This window comes from Hypanus sabinus, chromosome X2, assembly GCF_030144855.1.
Source record: "Hypanus sabinus isolate sHypSab1 chromosome X2, sHypSab1.hap1, whole genome shotgun sequence".
Classification (NCBI taxonomy): domain Eukaryota; kingdom Metazoa; phylum Chordata; class Chondrichthyes; order Myliobatiformes; family Dasyatidae; genus Hypanus; species Hypanus sabinus.
The window spans coordinates 12,955,036-12,971,313 of NC_082739.1; the positions used below are offsets into that span (position 1 = coordinate 12,955,036).

The 16,278-nt window shown below is 41.0% G+C and overlaps 1 protein-coding gene across 3 annotated transcripts in view; it reads right to left on the bottom strand.

Annotated features, from left to right (window-relative positions):
* Positions 1–569: 569 nt before the first annotated feature.
* Positions 570–16,278, bottom strand: part of LOC132385156 (cell surface glycoprotein MUC18-like) — a 149,905-nt gene continuing 134,196 nt past the window's right edge. For 2 of the 3 annotated variants that reach the window (XM_059956977.1, XM_059956980.1), the window contains 8 exons: positions 14,286–14,410; positions 13,171–13,309; positions 12,428–12,549; positions 11,641–11,776; positions 11,238–11,276; positions 7,011–7,155; positions 5,999–6,116; positions 570–4,170 (listed from right to left, as the gene is read on the bottom strand). In XM_059956977.1, coding sequence (XP_059812960.1) covers positions 4,138–4,170; positions 5,999–6,116; positions 7,011–7,155; positions 11,238–11,276; positions 11,641–11,776; positions 12,428–12,549; positions 13,171–13,309; positions 14,286–14,410 — 857 coding nt within the window. In that variant the 3' untranslated portion in view covers positions 570–4,137. Of the gene's footprint in view, positions 4,176–5,998; positions 6,117–7,010; positions 7,156–11,237; positions 11,277–11,640; positions 11,777–12,427; positions 12,550–13,170; positions 13,310–14,285; positions 14,411–16,278 lie in introns of all 3 variants that reach the window. The other variant, XM_059956978.1, reaches the window with a different exon arrangement.

Below are 16,278 nucleotides of genomic sequence, written 5' to 3' on the forward strand. Positions count from 1 at the left end.
AATATCAAACAGTACAGTACAGGCCCTTCAGCTCATGATATTGTGCTGATCTATTAACCACCTCCTAGCCCAATCTAATGTTTCAATCCCACGTAGTCCTCCATTTCCTTTTCATCCATGTGCCATTATAGCAGAGCTACTGGTATTCGTGTTTGATATTAATCCCTTTAAATGACACAAAATACTCTTACTTTTGTTCTGACAACTTTTCTTTTAACCCACCCCATGCCTCCCTTCCCATGCATCTCCCAAGTCAATTTGGGACACTTCTGCAAAAGCTCAGTTTCATTCTTAGTGACGTTGATGTCACATCCAGTTCTGCTGATAATGCACTGGAGTTGAGAAACTTTCCTCTCTCAGTAGTTTGGAAAAGTAGGCAAGTAGTTAAAACCAATGTGACAGAAAAGTAGAAATGTGCTTATTCAATTCTCTCTCCACCCCCCCCCCCCCCCGGTTGATTTACAATTTGTTATATGCATGTATGACAAGGGAACTGCATATGTTCAAGGATCTCTTGAGTGGTTTTATTCAAAGGAATGCTCTAATAGACTGCAGAATGCTACAACCCATTGGGAATTTGCAACAATATTTATTTGGCATTTTTCATCACAAAACAAACATTTTTTTTTACAGTTACAGTGGATTTAAATCTCAGTTGTGTGTTTGATCCCAAATGCAAGTTCCATACTTGCAGAGAAACATTAAACTATACAGGGCAGAGGAACTTGCACATGTCCACTCATGATTAAAGGTGATGTCGCCCGTGGAGAGCAGAGCCTACTCCAAACCTAATAATAGACTTGCCTTGGTTGTGTTCAATACTAACCAATCTATAAACAATTCTATGTAGAGTCGTGGAGAATTGCAGCACAGAAACAAGGCCTTTAGCCCACCCAAGCTATGCCAACCACTAAGCCCCCATTTTTACACTAATCTTATTTTATTCTCTCCAGGTTCTACCACTCATCTATACATCAGAGACCATATACAGCAGCCAATAAACTACCAATCTGCAGAGTTTTGGGATGTGAGAGGAAACAGGGAGAACATGCAAACTCCACACATACAGCCCTGGACATGATGATTAAACCCTGCTCCCTGGAGGCAGCAGCTCTGCTTGCTGCACCACCGTGGTGTCCAGTGATTTAATCTTGCTCTTCTGCCTCAGTCATGGAATGAGATTTTCTCTACACACAGCTGTATAAACATTTGGGTCTATAACAACTGCATAGTTTGTGCAGAGTGTGTTGTATGGTTGGGTGATTTAATTCCTATAGTTACCTGAGTTTTGGTTCTACCATCCTCCACTGAAAGCTCTCAGGAAGTGATGATAAAAGCCACTTCAGGTACAACGGTTGGGGGGGGGGGGGGGGGTGGTTTGCAGCATCTTAAACATGCCGAGAATGCCTCATTCATTGTGACAGCCAGCTGCCCAAGAACAGAAACCGAGTTGCTTCATTGACTCCAAGGTTGAACACATGCCCAGAACACACACAAAAATTAATCATTCATATAGTTTCTAACAATCAGGAGTAACCCTTTTACTTCTAATGAACCTCTGTTAATCTATTATTTCTTTGCAGCAGTTTAAACCAATACAATATAATTCTAGCTACTTATACATAAAAGCTTCTTCAGTGTTTTAGCAGTATTAAGTAAGTTTCAACACAACTAACAAACCAAAGTAAGTTTTTTTAAAAAAGCGAGGCATAGAATGTGTTAACATTTTTTACAGATTCCTTTGTGAATTAGTCAGATGGAGGGAAGCTGCAATATGGCTGTGTAACAATGAAGAGTATTTCATTGTTGCTCGTAAAGAGTATTTCTCTATATTGTTCCTATATTTATCCTCAACTTTTCAAATCCAGGATGGAATTCCTAACAGTCTGACTGGAGGCACAGAGGGACAGACTATATAGATGTAATCTTCATTTGAGCGCTTTGCAGAAGTTTCTCCATTGATTGTGGCCATGAAGAACCTGTGCAGCAATATCATTGTTCAGTGTTATTGTTGCATGACATTTTGCAGGTACTGGGCAGGAAGTGAAGTGCAGTCCAGTGGGGGTGATTGCAAATCAGGTCAGCAGGAGCTGTGGTCAGTGTCAAAATTTACACAACAAGCAACTCTTCACCAAGACCGTCAGCTAATCAAAACCAACATTGGGAAAAGTCAAGACATATACAGCTTTCAAGAGAAAAAGACCTTTCAATGAAACTCTTCGGCTCTTCCTTCTCTAACGTATGCTCCTGATCATCTATCTTCATCAACTAAAGTAGTTCTGGCACTTAACTATTTGGGCAGAAATCCCCTGTGCACCAGCTGATAATACTTGATTTCCTCTTCTGGCCACTCAGAATGAGGCTGTGATCACTTATAGATTTATTATATTGCCTCTCTCGTCAAAGGGAGCCACAAGGTAGAGTCATGTATTTGGAGAATGTGATGCACTCCCAACTATTATTTAAGCAGTTAAGGTCAAATGACTACTTTCAGTGTTGCTGACTAGCAAAGGCTGGGCCTGCAAAAGGCAACAAGAGGATTCACTAAAGTTTATTCTTGTCAAATCTATATACGACAAACTCTTCACAAGCTAAGACAGGAACACGATGCACATGAAGTGTAGGGCCTCCAAGCAAGTGGACAGAAATTGCTACTTGTCCTCATCTGAACTAATGATCTGCAGGAATGTGTCCTACAAGTAATTAATAAACGAGAGCCCTACATTGTACTCCATGTCTTCTGCTCGTTTATAGTGAAGACAAACACTTTCCAGCAATTCTTGTACTGCCGCATCAGACAGCTGTATTCTGCCCATTGGACTTACTGTAACATATACAAAAATAACATTCAGAGTCCTAACCAAGAGTAAGAGATCACTTGTTAATTAAATGTTACAATTAATAAACAGGTTATGTTTGAAGGAAGTATGTGAAGTGGCAAAGGAATACAGACCCTGGATGTATAGAAACACAGAACCTCTTGATTCACACAAGACCTGCCACTCAACAGAAATATGGACCCTGTGCTGGTGATGACATTAGTAATGATTTGCGTTCGTGACTGAATGAAGTTGGTGATGAGATCATTCTCATTTCAATTTTGCACTTCAATCAAGTCTCAAATCATGATATGCAGAATTTTAATTTGGAGATAATGCCAAAAATTGCCCACCAAAGTGGATTTAATTTGAAGTCTTTGGGCAGTAGACTTCAGACTCAATGAGTGATTGATGTTTCAATAGAGAGCGCTTCCCTGTGAAACACAATCACAGCTGATAAATATGCAAAAGGATTCCTAATCTAATGTCAAAGTTTATTTCTACAAAGCAATGTGGGACTAATTAGTCAACTAGAAATCCTTTTCCATCAATAAATCTGTCCCTATTGCTCTGTATCACCAACTGGAACTACTGTAACTTAGCTTGGCAGTAATATGCAAGGGACTAGTTTAAAATCCTGAATCAAGCTCTTAATCATGATTTGTTGGTGGAGGTTGGGCATATTGATTTGAAAAGAAGAAATAGAATAAAATGCACTGACATCATCTCTGAACATTAATCCCTTAATGAGTGACTAAGTTATATGGTAATTCAGCCCAACTCATGAGTTATGTGGAAAATAAAAATATTTGTCTGTTACAGATTGGAATTCCAGGAAGAGGACAGGCCGAGTTCTAAAAATAACCTTTCAATGGCAGATATTAGAATCTAGATATTTCTTTATAATTCCAATTCTTCATCCTTAATTTCCAATTGATTTAATTTGAAGGGATTTGAATGAATTATGTAAAGAGGTAAGCACATTTTCTTTGTAAACATCTTGGAGAACTGTTGAGATCAGGTGTTTTTGCACATTGTAACTGCTGGTGTGACAAAGCAATAATGCAGAGACATTTACATCCAAAGGTAGATTCTATTGATGGAAATTAAACAAAATGTCAGGATCCTGGTTGATAGTTTAGATTGAAAGGCCATGTGTTTCTTTCAGTAAGGTGTTCTGCTGTTTCCAGTGAAGGAAAGTCTCCAGTATTGGTTGGAATTGCTTCAGTGTAGGAGCATATGCAGCATTCGTAAAGGCAAGAGGATTTCAAGATATCTGTGCGGTCAGGCACAAGCTGGAAGCACTGATTACTTCTCTTCACTCCGAAAGTCTGCATCTTCCTTCTTCTCCCTTCACTCCAGTAAAATAAGGGAAAACAATATCAATGTATGAATTGAGTGTGGCTCCTAGATTACTATAAGCATACAATTGTCTGGTGAAATATGGACATAGCTCCTTAAATTTAATTAGATCACTGTGACTGATCTGTACCTTCATTCTATTTTAATATTTTTAATCTATGCTTTCTTAGCCAACAAAAAAGAAACTTGTGGTGAGTTCTCATAATTCCCTAGAGAGCTGTGGCATTGGGTTTATTTTCTCTCTATCATATCCACGCCAGTCTCTGACCTAACCTCTCCACCTACCAGCTCTGCTGGTCTGAGTTCTTTATATATACAGCCAAGTATATTTTATATCTAGCAGGGTTACCCTACTGCTGTCTGTGGTCCCCTCAGTTAATGGTAGGGGTCCATGGCATTAAAAAGAGGTTGGAAACCCCTGATATACAGTGAGTGTTTCTGTCTCTGCCACTCTTGACTGAAAAAAATACCCCTTGTGTTCCTTTTACTCCAATTTTTACCAATGACTTTCACTCCATCCCTTGTGGGTTCTCACTCTTCTGCTGTGGGAAGTAGCCTAAACAGGAGAAAGATCCTCTCATAATCAAGTCACCCCTCAGCTTTCACTTCCAAAGAAAACCAACCCAGTTTATTCAAGTTTTCCCCAGAATGAAGTTTTCCACTTTCAACATCCTCAAATCTCCTCTGCACCCTCTCCAATATAATCCTATATTTCCTGCAATGTGGTGACCAAAACTGTAGGCAAGCGATGGTCTAACCAGTGATGTACATATACATCACTTCCAATGTTACATATTTCATGTATTTATACAGCCACTTTATTAAACTGTCTTCCTACTTTTGAAGGACCTTTGGACACAAACTCCAAGATCCCTTTGTTGCTCCATACCACTAAATAGCTTCCATTTCTTCAGAACCATACAGCTTGGAAGCAGATCCTTCAGCCCATCAAGTCTGTGCTGACCCACAGATAAGTATTTACACTAAACTTGTTATTTTGTTTCCCTAGTTTATAAGAGCTCAGGCTTAAACCCTGTGAGGCTGCAGCTGTGCCAATTACATTGCCCTTTGTTGGATGTGTGCTTGCCTGCTTCACAATTCTCTGGAATAAGTTCCTTTCATCACTTCTCTGCTGAAATGAGCAGACCATTTCAATCTCCCTGCAGTGTAAGGCCTTTCTACAGTCAATTTTTGTACCTAGAAACCTCTTCATCACGCCCCTACATTGGCTCTTGGATACCAAGGGCAGTGTGCATCCCCTTCCACTAACTTGCACCGTGGAATCAAAACTGGCACAAATTCTGAGGATTCATCAAAGGAAAAAACCTTATAGGTGTAATCAGTTCTTCAGACCAAGCCACAAGGTTGCTATTTCTACTTTCCAGACACTATATAAACAACAAGATGTCTAAGTAAGCCTCTTATTGTCTAGCTACTTCCATCTTTATTGATTAGTCTTCTGATAATTACAACATAGGTACTGATAGTGCATGCACCAGTACACCAAAGGAGGAATAATTAAATGCACTGGCAGACTGGGTACTTGCATCTGTAAGGATATGGATCTGAGAAGAGTACACACACTTGCCCGCAGCTCTAGTTCTAGACTGGGTTCATGTGTCTCCTCCCTGTTACTGAGCTTGAGCACATAAGCAAGTACATGCATCTGCCCAACATTGAGCTAATGTGCCACTGAAGAGTGAAAATACACGTGTGTGTATTGATGCAGAGTGATCATGGCTATCTTCTAGATTGTAAACTCCCACACACTTTTACCAGCACAGTTCAAAACAATGCTTCGCAGGAAATTGACCAACCTGATAGTTGGGTGGCTTCTTCTCTCCATTGACTCCTTGCAGAAGCACCGTTTCCTCTGGAACCTTCTGGTCATTCTTCGCTTCCACCACAATGTTCTCATGAGCTTCAGGTTGTGTGCTAAGCAAGCCAAACAGTACTTAAGTTACTTCACAGTGGCTGGCCAACATCACCAAAGCCAAACCAAGATAACAGCATTGGCCAGAGTCACAGACATAAAATATTCTGCATGTTTTAGGACATAGACAACTGGAATCAGAACCAGGTTTATTATTACTGACATATGTCGTGAAATCTTGTTTTGTGGCAGCAGTACAGAGCAATATGTAAAAAAATATATAAATTACAATAAGAAATATAAAAATAAATGAATAAATAGTGTGGAAAGAGAACAAAATAGAGAGGTTGTCTTCATGGACCATTCAGAAATCTGATGGCAGAGGGGAAGGAGCTCAACTATCTGACCAAATTTGGCTGTGTGCATGGAAAACACATCACCCTAGGTTAGTCAGCAATAGTTTATTCAGGATACCTATCAATCCTGCTACACCAAACCCCGTATGTACTGCCCTGGGTTTGAGTTTCCATTCATCCCCACAGATATCCTACTGGGGTAGTTAGCCCGCCTCGAGACCAGAGGCCAGGGACAGATGGCCCTTTCTCAGATTGAAACCTGGAGCAGGCGGCCAGTGTCCCGAGGACAGATGGTGAGTTTCCTGGCTGGAACACATTTAGTCGCTTGGTCCTTCTAAGAAATTGCATAAGTCACACGGCATAAGCCATAAACATATTCTGTGCTGTGATTGATGGATTTTTTAGTAGCTGGTGCTCCCTGGATAATTGGGAATTGACTAAATGCAGAATTATACATACAGAGTGAGATTTGGACATATCCAAACATACACAAACATGTATTTTCTTTCATTCTCTCTCTCTCACACACACACACTCTTATTTTCTCCTGGTATCCAGATGCACTTATGCATGCACACTAATGATAACAGGAAGGCTCACATGCTTTGTTTGCCTGAGCGGCCACAGGGTATCTTTCCTTTTTTATAGAGAAAATAGAGGACAGCACCCAGGATGGCAATAAGTAGAATGCACACAATGATGACGACGATCACCACTCCACCACTGCTCTTTGCGTGAGATATATCTAGATCAACAGAAAGAATGGTTAAGGCAATAGAAACAGCTTGAATGGCCTATTTTTCACAAATTTCTATTTGTGAATCACATGTACTGCCCAAGGACTGGAGCAGTCACAGTGGGATCCCTGGTCTTTTTATATGTACTGCCCAGTGTCGGAGATGGAACTCATCAGTTCATCCTTGCACAGGTAACTCTGTGCCACTGCAGGTTGCTCTGTTGCAAATTAAAATGTACCCACCTGAAAAACTAAAGTCTGAAGGCACCCAAAGATGACCTTGAAGCTTTTGGGTAGGAATTCATCCCACTGATTTCTAAGGCTGTGAATAATATTCAGAGACTTAAAAGTCTATCATACACCATAATGTTTCTATGAACTGTGCGGTAAAGGATTGAACCAGGAACCCAAACTACACCATTTATGAAGTTTAGGATTTTGCTGTTCGGTCTTCTCTGGAGGTGCTTGACATGCAGTAGACATGGAGGAAGGCAAAAGAAAGGAAATTATAGGCCAATTAGCCTGAACTCAGTGGCTGGTAAAGTGTTGAAGTCCATTATTAAGGTTGAGGTTTTGGGGTACTTGAAGATTAATGATAAAATAAGTCAAAGTCAGTATAGTTTCTGTAAAGGGAAATCTTGTCTAACAGATTTGTCAGAGTTCTTCGAGGAAGTAACAAGCAGAGTGGACAAAGGAGAGACATTTAATGTCATTTACTTATAGAAGGCATTTGCTAAGATGCCACATATGAGGCTGGTTAACAAGATAAAGTCCTATGGCATTACAGGAAAGAGACTGGCATGGATAGAGGAATGGCTGACAGGCAGGAGGCAGTGAGTGGGAATAAAGAGGGCCTTTTCTGATTGGCTGCCAGTGACTAGTGGTGTTCCTCAGGGGTCAGTATTGGGACCACTACTTCTCACATTGTTTGTCAATGATTTAGACAGCAGTGTTGACGGCTTTGTGGCAAAGTTTGTGGATGATACAAAGATAGGTGGAGGGGTAGGTGTGCTGAGGAAGCAATGTGATTTCAGCAGGACTTAGACAAATTGGAAGAAAGGGCAAAAAAGTGGCAGATGGAACACAGTATTGGGAAATGTATGATAATGCATTTTGGTAAAAAGAACAATTGTGCAAACTATTATCTAAAAAGGGAGAAAATTCAAACATCAGAGGTGCAGAGGGACTTAGGATTCCTCGTGCAAGACTCCTAGAAAGTTAATTTACAGGTTAAAGAAGGCAAACGTAATGTTGGCATTTATTTCAAAGGAAATAGAATAGAAAAACAAGGAGATAATGTAGAAGCTTTATAAGACACTAGTCAGGCTGCACTTGGAGTACTGTCAACAGATTTGAGCCCCATATCTCAGAAAAGATGTGTTGTCATTGGAGAGAGTCCAGAGGAGGTTCACGAGGATGACTCCAGGATTGAGGAGTGTTTAGCAGCTTTGGGTCTGTACTCACTGGAATTTAGAAGAATGTGGGGGGATCTCATTGAAACCTATTGAATGTTGAAAGGAATAGATAAGGTGGATGTGGAGAGGATGTACCCTCTGGTGGGGGTATCCAGGACTAGAGGGCACAGCCTCAAAATTGAGGGGTGACCTTTTAGAACAGAGGTAAGGAGGATTTTTTTTTAGCTAGTGAGTAGTGATTCTGTGGAATGCTGTGCCATAGACTGCAGTAGAGGTCAAGTCCATGGGTATAAAGCAGAAGCTGATAGTTTCCTGATTGGTCAAGGCATCAAAGGATATAGTGAGAAGGCAGGTGTATAGGGTTGAGTGGGATCTGGGATCAGCCATGATGGAATGGTAGAGCAGACTTGACGGGCTGAATGGCCTAATTCTGCTCCTATGCCTTATGGTCTATAAAGGAATGATTTCAGGAAAAAAATCTTAAGAATTTAGAAGAATAGCAAGAGAATGCTTTTTGAATTCCTTGGTAGTCTGGGTCATGAGTTTCCTAATTAAAAATAAGCACAGAGCAAAATGCCAACGTTCCATGCATAATCAGATTCCTCCAGCTGAGAATGTCAGCTCTTCCGCCTTTACGGTACTGCTGTACTGAGGTAATCAATTGCTGCATTATTTCTGGCTGAATGAGGCCGTGTCTTCCAACAGAGTGCAATCTGCAACAGCAGTGAATGACAATATCATGAAGAGGGAACAACAAAGGTGCCAATCAATACATTTTTCAAATGAACCAGGAATCACAACGTGAGCTGTAGAAAACACGAGTGTAGAGTGAATGTGCTCAGTAACAAGTACCAGATACAGAAACGGGATGGCAAGCAAGCAACCTTTTTATTATTAGTGCGGCAGTTGATCTGATATACCTGCTGGACCTGCAGGTCAATAGGATTTTGGCCTGAAGCTAAATGACACTGCATTTTTACTGATGCAAAGTGCATTTTACTCGCAGTATGTGTGGATACTATTCAAACATGTCAATGGACATAACACTGAACTCAGAATTAAGAGACTCTTAGATAGACAAATGGATGAAAGACAAAAAAAATGAAGTGTTATGGGCTGCGTAGGAGGGAAGGGTAAGATTGATCTTGGAGTAGGTCAGTACAACATAATGGGCCGAAGGGTCTGCACCATGCTGTATGTTCTATATTCCCCCTTACACCATAATTAATATTCATTAGCTTTTCATTGTCATCACAATGGATCCTTAAAAAAGTTTATAAACTAGTTTAAAAGGTAGGCATCCACCATAATACAAAGCAATGCTGCATATGAAACCAATCCAATGATCCGGCCTTCTCCCTAACTCTCCTGGTCTGTGCATATAACATTAATTGTACTCAGTAAATCACAGATCTTCACCTTCGGTCCCCTGCCCTCCACCTCCAACCTTCCTGGACATCGTGCTCCTCATCAATACCCTGCTGCATAGCTGAGAGTCCTTTCGAGGGAGATTGTCTAAACTTGAAATAAGTTTTTTTTTGGCAAAGAGACTGCCACCAAATATGGACATGACCCAAAGATTTCCAGCTGTATGTAAATAACTGGATCATTGGAAATGTAGATGTTGCTCATGCGACCCATTTCTGAATTACTAAATTTTAAGACAATCACACAGAAGGAGGTTCTGGAAATAAATCAGAAAACATTGGAAATACTCAGGTTGTGTACTTTCTTTTTCTTTCTCTGCAGATGCTTCCTGATGTGATTATTTCCAATGCCTTGTTTCTATTTCAAGAAAATCACATTTGCAGGAAATGTGGAATCACAGAATAATACATCATGGAATAAAGCAACTTGGCTCGTTGTGCCGCACTGCATCTTTGGAACTGATGGACAATTAAATCCACTCCTTTGGTATCTATCCAAATCTTTTGAATTTTATTAATATATCTGCTGTCACCACCATCCTTCTATACAGCATAGAAATAGGCCCTTTTGGCCCATTATTCCAAATTAAGCCTATCCCTGCTTGCTCATGGTCTTCCATTCCCTGTCTGTGCATGTGCCTCTTAAACATTACTATCGTATCTGCTTCCACTACCTCTTCTGGCACTGCCTTCCTGGCGTCCACCACGCTCTGTATAAAAATCTTGCCCTCTAGATTTCCTTTGAACTCCCCCCTCTTGCCCTCCTTTGTGGTGTTCAACATCTTCCCTTAGGGAACAAGTCTTCGACAGCTCTCATAATTTCATATTTATTTAAAGATAAAGCTTGCAACAGGCCCTTCCGGCCCAGTGAACTGCACTGCCCGGCGACCCACATGTTTAACCCTAGCCCAGGACAACTTACAATGACTAATTAATCTAATTGGGACATCTTTGGACTGTGCTCACGGGACGGTGGAATTGAACTTCAAACTCCAAGATCCTGAGCTGTGATAGCATTGGGCTATCACAGCGGTTGTGTCATCCTTGTGTCATCTCTGGTTCTTTTGACAATTGCTTAATTCTGCATTATTCACCATTTGTCGGTCCTTTGGCCACTGCAGTTTCTCTTACTTCCACGGTCAAAATCATTCACGTATTTGAGTCTCTGTTAGCCTGCTTTGTTTCATAAAGAACCTACACTTATCAGAGTCAAGACTGTATGAACTGATCTCAAGTAATTAATTCTTACCAACAGTCGAAGGTCCAGTCGTGGAAACTGCCACTGAGGCTGCAAAGTAAGAGGGAGTCATCAGGAGAAAGCATCATGAATAGAAACAGTTCCCGCTCTACATTGTCATTCGTGTGCTACCTGCTTTAAAATGTGAGTGTGGCTTTTGGTAGGAACAGAATAGGATGTGTAGCAAAGCTTCTATGATTGCACAGTATCTCTACAATAGTTGCCTAGGCTTATACACGAAGTACAGCCATATAAGGAAGGCTGTGGTGAGTGGCAATACCTGGAACTGTATCCTATCACAGCTAGAACATTAGGAGAGGAAGGCAAAAAACTGCACAGGGTACTTTTGGGAGGAGGGCTTCACTTAGTGCTAGCTCTTCAATCTACTTTTGGACAGCGAGTATCATATCCTCACCTCCTTGCACAGTGAAGTTGTGAGCCTTGCTGCCATGTATATTGACACCACTGCACGTCAGTGTCAGCTGCTCCACTGTGAGTGGAAGAATCAGTTCACTAACAACGTAGTTCTTTTGACGATGATTCTTTAATGTCTATGCAAAGAGAAACAAAAACACAAACTTATAGTACAAACCAAAATGAGTAACAGTGATAGCAAAGAAAACAACTTGGTGTCCTTTTAAGTTTCCTTTTCAAAGTTCTTAATGAATCTATATTGTCAGAATCCACTGTTTGAAATATGTTTGACAATGACAAATGAAAAGTAACATCATTTCTACATAGTACTGTTATTTTAACAGTTTACGATCTAAATAATGATGTGTACACCAAGTCTAATGAGGATTTCAAAATATAGCATCCAATGGCATCTGTTCTTACAACTGTCTAGCTGCTGCCAAGCCAATGTGAGACGTTTTGTTTCCTGTAACAACATCTCACTGCTCTCAGGTTGTAAAAAAAATCATTTGCTCCTTCATTTGGTAGTAAAGATAATCACATACTTTTTTTTTATTATGGTGGGGTTTAAAGGATCGATTGAGAGGCAGCACGGCATGCAGTGTGCCAGCAATTTTTTTTTAACGTTCCATAGGTTTGCCACCCCTAGATAAACCTTAGTAGTCAGACATAAATCCCTTCCCCACTACACCAGAGGCTTGTTCATTCTTCGACAGGCTTTGATTTATATTAATTCACTGTCTTTTCCAGGTAATTGTATCAAGTGGACTTGTTCACTATTTACATACCGGCTTCTTTTCTGCATTACATGTAACCTTTGGCAATGGATAACCTTTGAACACACATGTCAGGTTCACATGGGGTCCATTTCTCTGGAACATCTTCTTGGTGCAGTTCACTTGAGGTGGCCCTGCAAAAAGAAATACTCAGGGGTTCACGCCTTGGGCTGCTGAATCAACACGCCAAATGTTATACTCCCCAAGTCCTTCATGTTGAAAGACATTTTCTTAGCACCAGCATCTTGCAGCACCTAAGCCATTCTATACATGCAAGGGTAAATAGAGGGAGTATAGTAGGATTTGAACCAGAGTTATCCAGCCAAGTTTGCGTTGTCCCTATCTGTATTCGATCTCATTCCTTTACCAGCAGAAAATGGACCATAATCAGAAGAGTTTAGGATGTGTTGGGTATTAAATTGAGAGTGAATAATATCAGAATTTTCCAGGAAGGGGTATGGACCCTATCAGAGTCAAGCAGAATGTATTAGAAACAGACCTCCATCTCCATGCTGTCCACTGTACCCCATTTATCAGCATTTGCTTTGTAGCATTCTAAGCCTTGGCAATTTAAGTCTGGGCCCAGTTACTTCTCACAGGTGGTGAGAGCACATGCCTCCACCACCTCCTCATTCCAGACTGCAGCCACTTTCTGCGTGAAAAAAATTCCCTTTCAGATTCCCTCCAAACTTCCCACCTCTCAAATTAACTCTGTAGAATATGCTGTGGTGATTTTGCAGACAGGATGTTCATACCTTTCACCACAATGCTGATGGTTTTTTGCTGGTTTAGGTTCGGAATGCCCGGAATTGTGGCTTTGCAGCTGTAGTTTCCAGCATCATCAAATGTAACTACCGGCAGTTTGAGCAGAGTTCCAGAGCTAACTGTTGTCTTCTGAAACAGAATGATAATGTAACAGAATGATTCAGAAATTCTGCAAAGTTAAGAACTTTAAATATTAAAGGATTGTAATATATCATGGCAATAATAAATGGGATTAAAATTTGATACATTTACTGGGATTTAAAAGCCTATATTCTGGGATATATTGAACCTTCTTCAGTTGCTGTAGTACACTGGATTATAGAATAGATGCCCTGGTTATAAAGTGAGAAATGTATGCCGACACTTGGGGTCATAGAGAGCAAGGGAAAAGGAATCATGCATGATATCAGAGCAAGAGAAATTGCTGAACTCTTATTGTGGACAGATAGAAAATCAAGTTGTGATTCTGAGGAATCAGAATGGATTTAATTAAAGCAAATTACATTTGACAAATCTGTCAAGCTTGCAGCTTCAATATGCTGGCTGGATAACAGTAGATAAAATAGATTCCTGTTCAGAGTGTGGGCTCCTGGAATAGCCTGCTAATTTAGCATGTACTGAGGGGTGAATATTAGAACGTAATCAGGGTATAGCAGGGTATAAATAAATAGGCCATTTTCAGGATGGCAATGCCTAATCAATGTGAATTAACTGTTTGTGTGTGTTTGCAAGGGAGAGTATGAAACTCCCACAAAATGTGACACTATCCCTCTGCATCTTTGATTCTCTCCCTCTTCCATCATTCACATTTTCTGACCTCCTCCTACCTCTTCCCACAGACTCGCTTTAGCCTTGCCCACTTCTGTTCACATCTCTATCTCCTAACTCTGTCCATTCTCCAGCTTTGCCACACTGATCTACACCATCCCAAAACACATTTCCAGAATCAATAGCTTATGAGTGTATTTAACTACTCCTTAAACTGTTACATCAAATGCTAAAAGAGACAAGATTTAGTATCGACATATAAATGGTATAAATGGCTCTAAATTCTTGGCAACTTTGGAACTAACAATGAGCATCATCTTAGAGGCTTCATTCATACCTTATGTTTTGTCCAGATCACAGATGCCTGTTGGGATGCCTCCATTTCACAAGATATATTTATATTTCTGTCACCGTCTGTGAAAATGTATGGAGCTTCTGGCTTCAATACAATGGGATCCAGATCTGTTTGAAAGGAGCATAAGAAGGAGAGAAGGTCTCTGTCTATTTTTTTGTGATTAAACTGTTGTCATCTCTTAATTGACAGGTGAATCAAGAATCTCATATTTCATTATACAACCAATGTGTTTGACTCTAATTCAGCTAATAGAACAGATATCAATAGACAATAGGTGCAGAAGTAGACCATTCGGCCCTTCGAACCTGCACCGCCATTTTGAGATCATGGCTGATCAACTACTATCAATACCCGGTTCCTGCCTTGTCCCCATATCCCTTGATTCCCCTATCTATAAGGTACCTATCTAGCTCCTTCTTAAAAGCATCCAGAGAATTGGCCTCCACTACCTTCCAAGGCAGTGCATTCCAGACCCCCACAACTCTCTGGGAGAAGAAGCTTTTCCTTATCTCTGTCCTAAATGACCTACCCCTTATTCTCAAACCATGCCCTCTGGTACTGGACTCTCCCAGCATCTGGAACATATTTCCTGCCTCTATCTTGTCCAATCCCTTAATAATCTCATATGTTTCAATCAGATTCCCTCTCAATCTCCTTAATTCCAGCGTGTACAAGCCCAGTCTCTCTAACCTCTTTGCATAAGACAGTCCAGACATCCCAGGAATTAACCTCGTGAATCTATGCTGCACTTCCTCTACAGCCAGGATGTCCTTCCTTAACCCTGGAGACCAAAACTATACACAATACTCCAGGTGTGGTCTCACCAGGGCTCTGTACAAATGCAAGAGGATTTCCTTGCTCTTGTACTCAATTCCCTTTGTAATAAAGGCCAACATTCCATTAGCCTTCTTCACTGCCTGCTGCACTTGCACATTCACCTTCAGTGACTGATGAACAAGGACTCCTAGATCTCTTTGTATTTCTCCCTTACCTAACTCTACACCGTTCAGATAATAATCTGCCTTCCTGTTCTTACTCCCAAAGTGGATAACCTCACACTTATTCACATTAAACGTCATCTGCCAAGTATCTGCCCACTCACCCAGCCTATCCAAGTCACCCTGAATTCTCCTAACATCCTCATCACGTGTCACCCTGCCACCCAGCTTAGTATCATCAGCAAATTTGCTGATGTTATTCTCAATGCCTTCATTGAGGGGATCTGATTGAAACATATAAGATTATTAAGGGATTGGACAAGATAGAGGCAGGAAATATGTTCCAGATGCTGGGAGAGTCCAGTACCAGAGGGCATGGTTTGAGAATAAGGGGTAGGTCATTTAGGACAGAGTTAAGGAAAAACTTCTTCTCCCAGAGAGTTGTGGGGGTCTGGAATGCACTGCCTCGGAAGGCAGTGGAGGCCAATTCTCTGGATGCTTTCAAGAAGGAGCTAGATAGGTATCTTATGGATAGGGGAATCAAGGGATATGGGGACAAGGCAGGAACCGGGTAATGATAGTAGTTGATCAGCCATGATCTCAAAATGGCGGTGCAGGCTCGAAGGGCTGAATGGTCTACTTCTGCATCTATTGTCTATTCATCCAAATCGTTGACGTAAATTGTAAACAGCCGTGGTCCCAATATCCTTGGTACACTCTCGATGCTGGGGAGGCTAGTGCCCATGATGGAAAAAGCTGAGTTTGTAACCCTCTGCAGCTTTATCCAGTCCTGTGCAGTCGTCCCCCCCCCCACCCCCACAGACAGTAACACAAACAAATTAGATTGCTCTCCACAGTACACCTGTAGACATTTGCTAGTGTCTTTGGTGATATACCAAATCTCCTCAAGCTGTAAATGCATCAATATGTTGGGCCCAGGATACATCTTCAGAGATGTTGACACTTGAAACTGCTCACCCTTTCCATTGCTAATCACTTGATGAGGACTGGTGTGTGTTCCCTCGACTTCCCCTCCC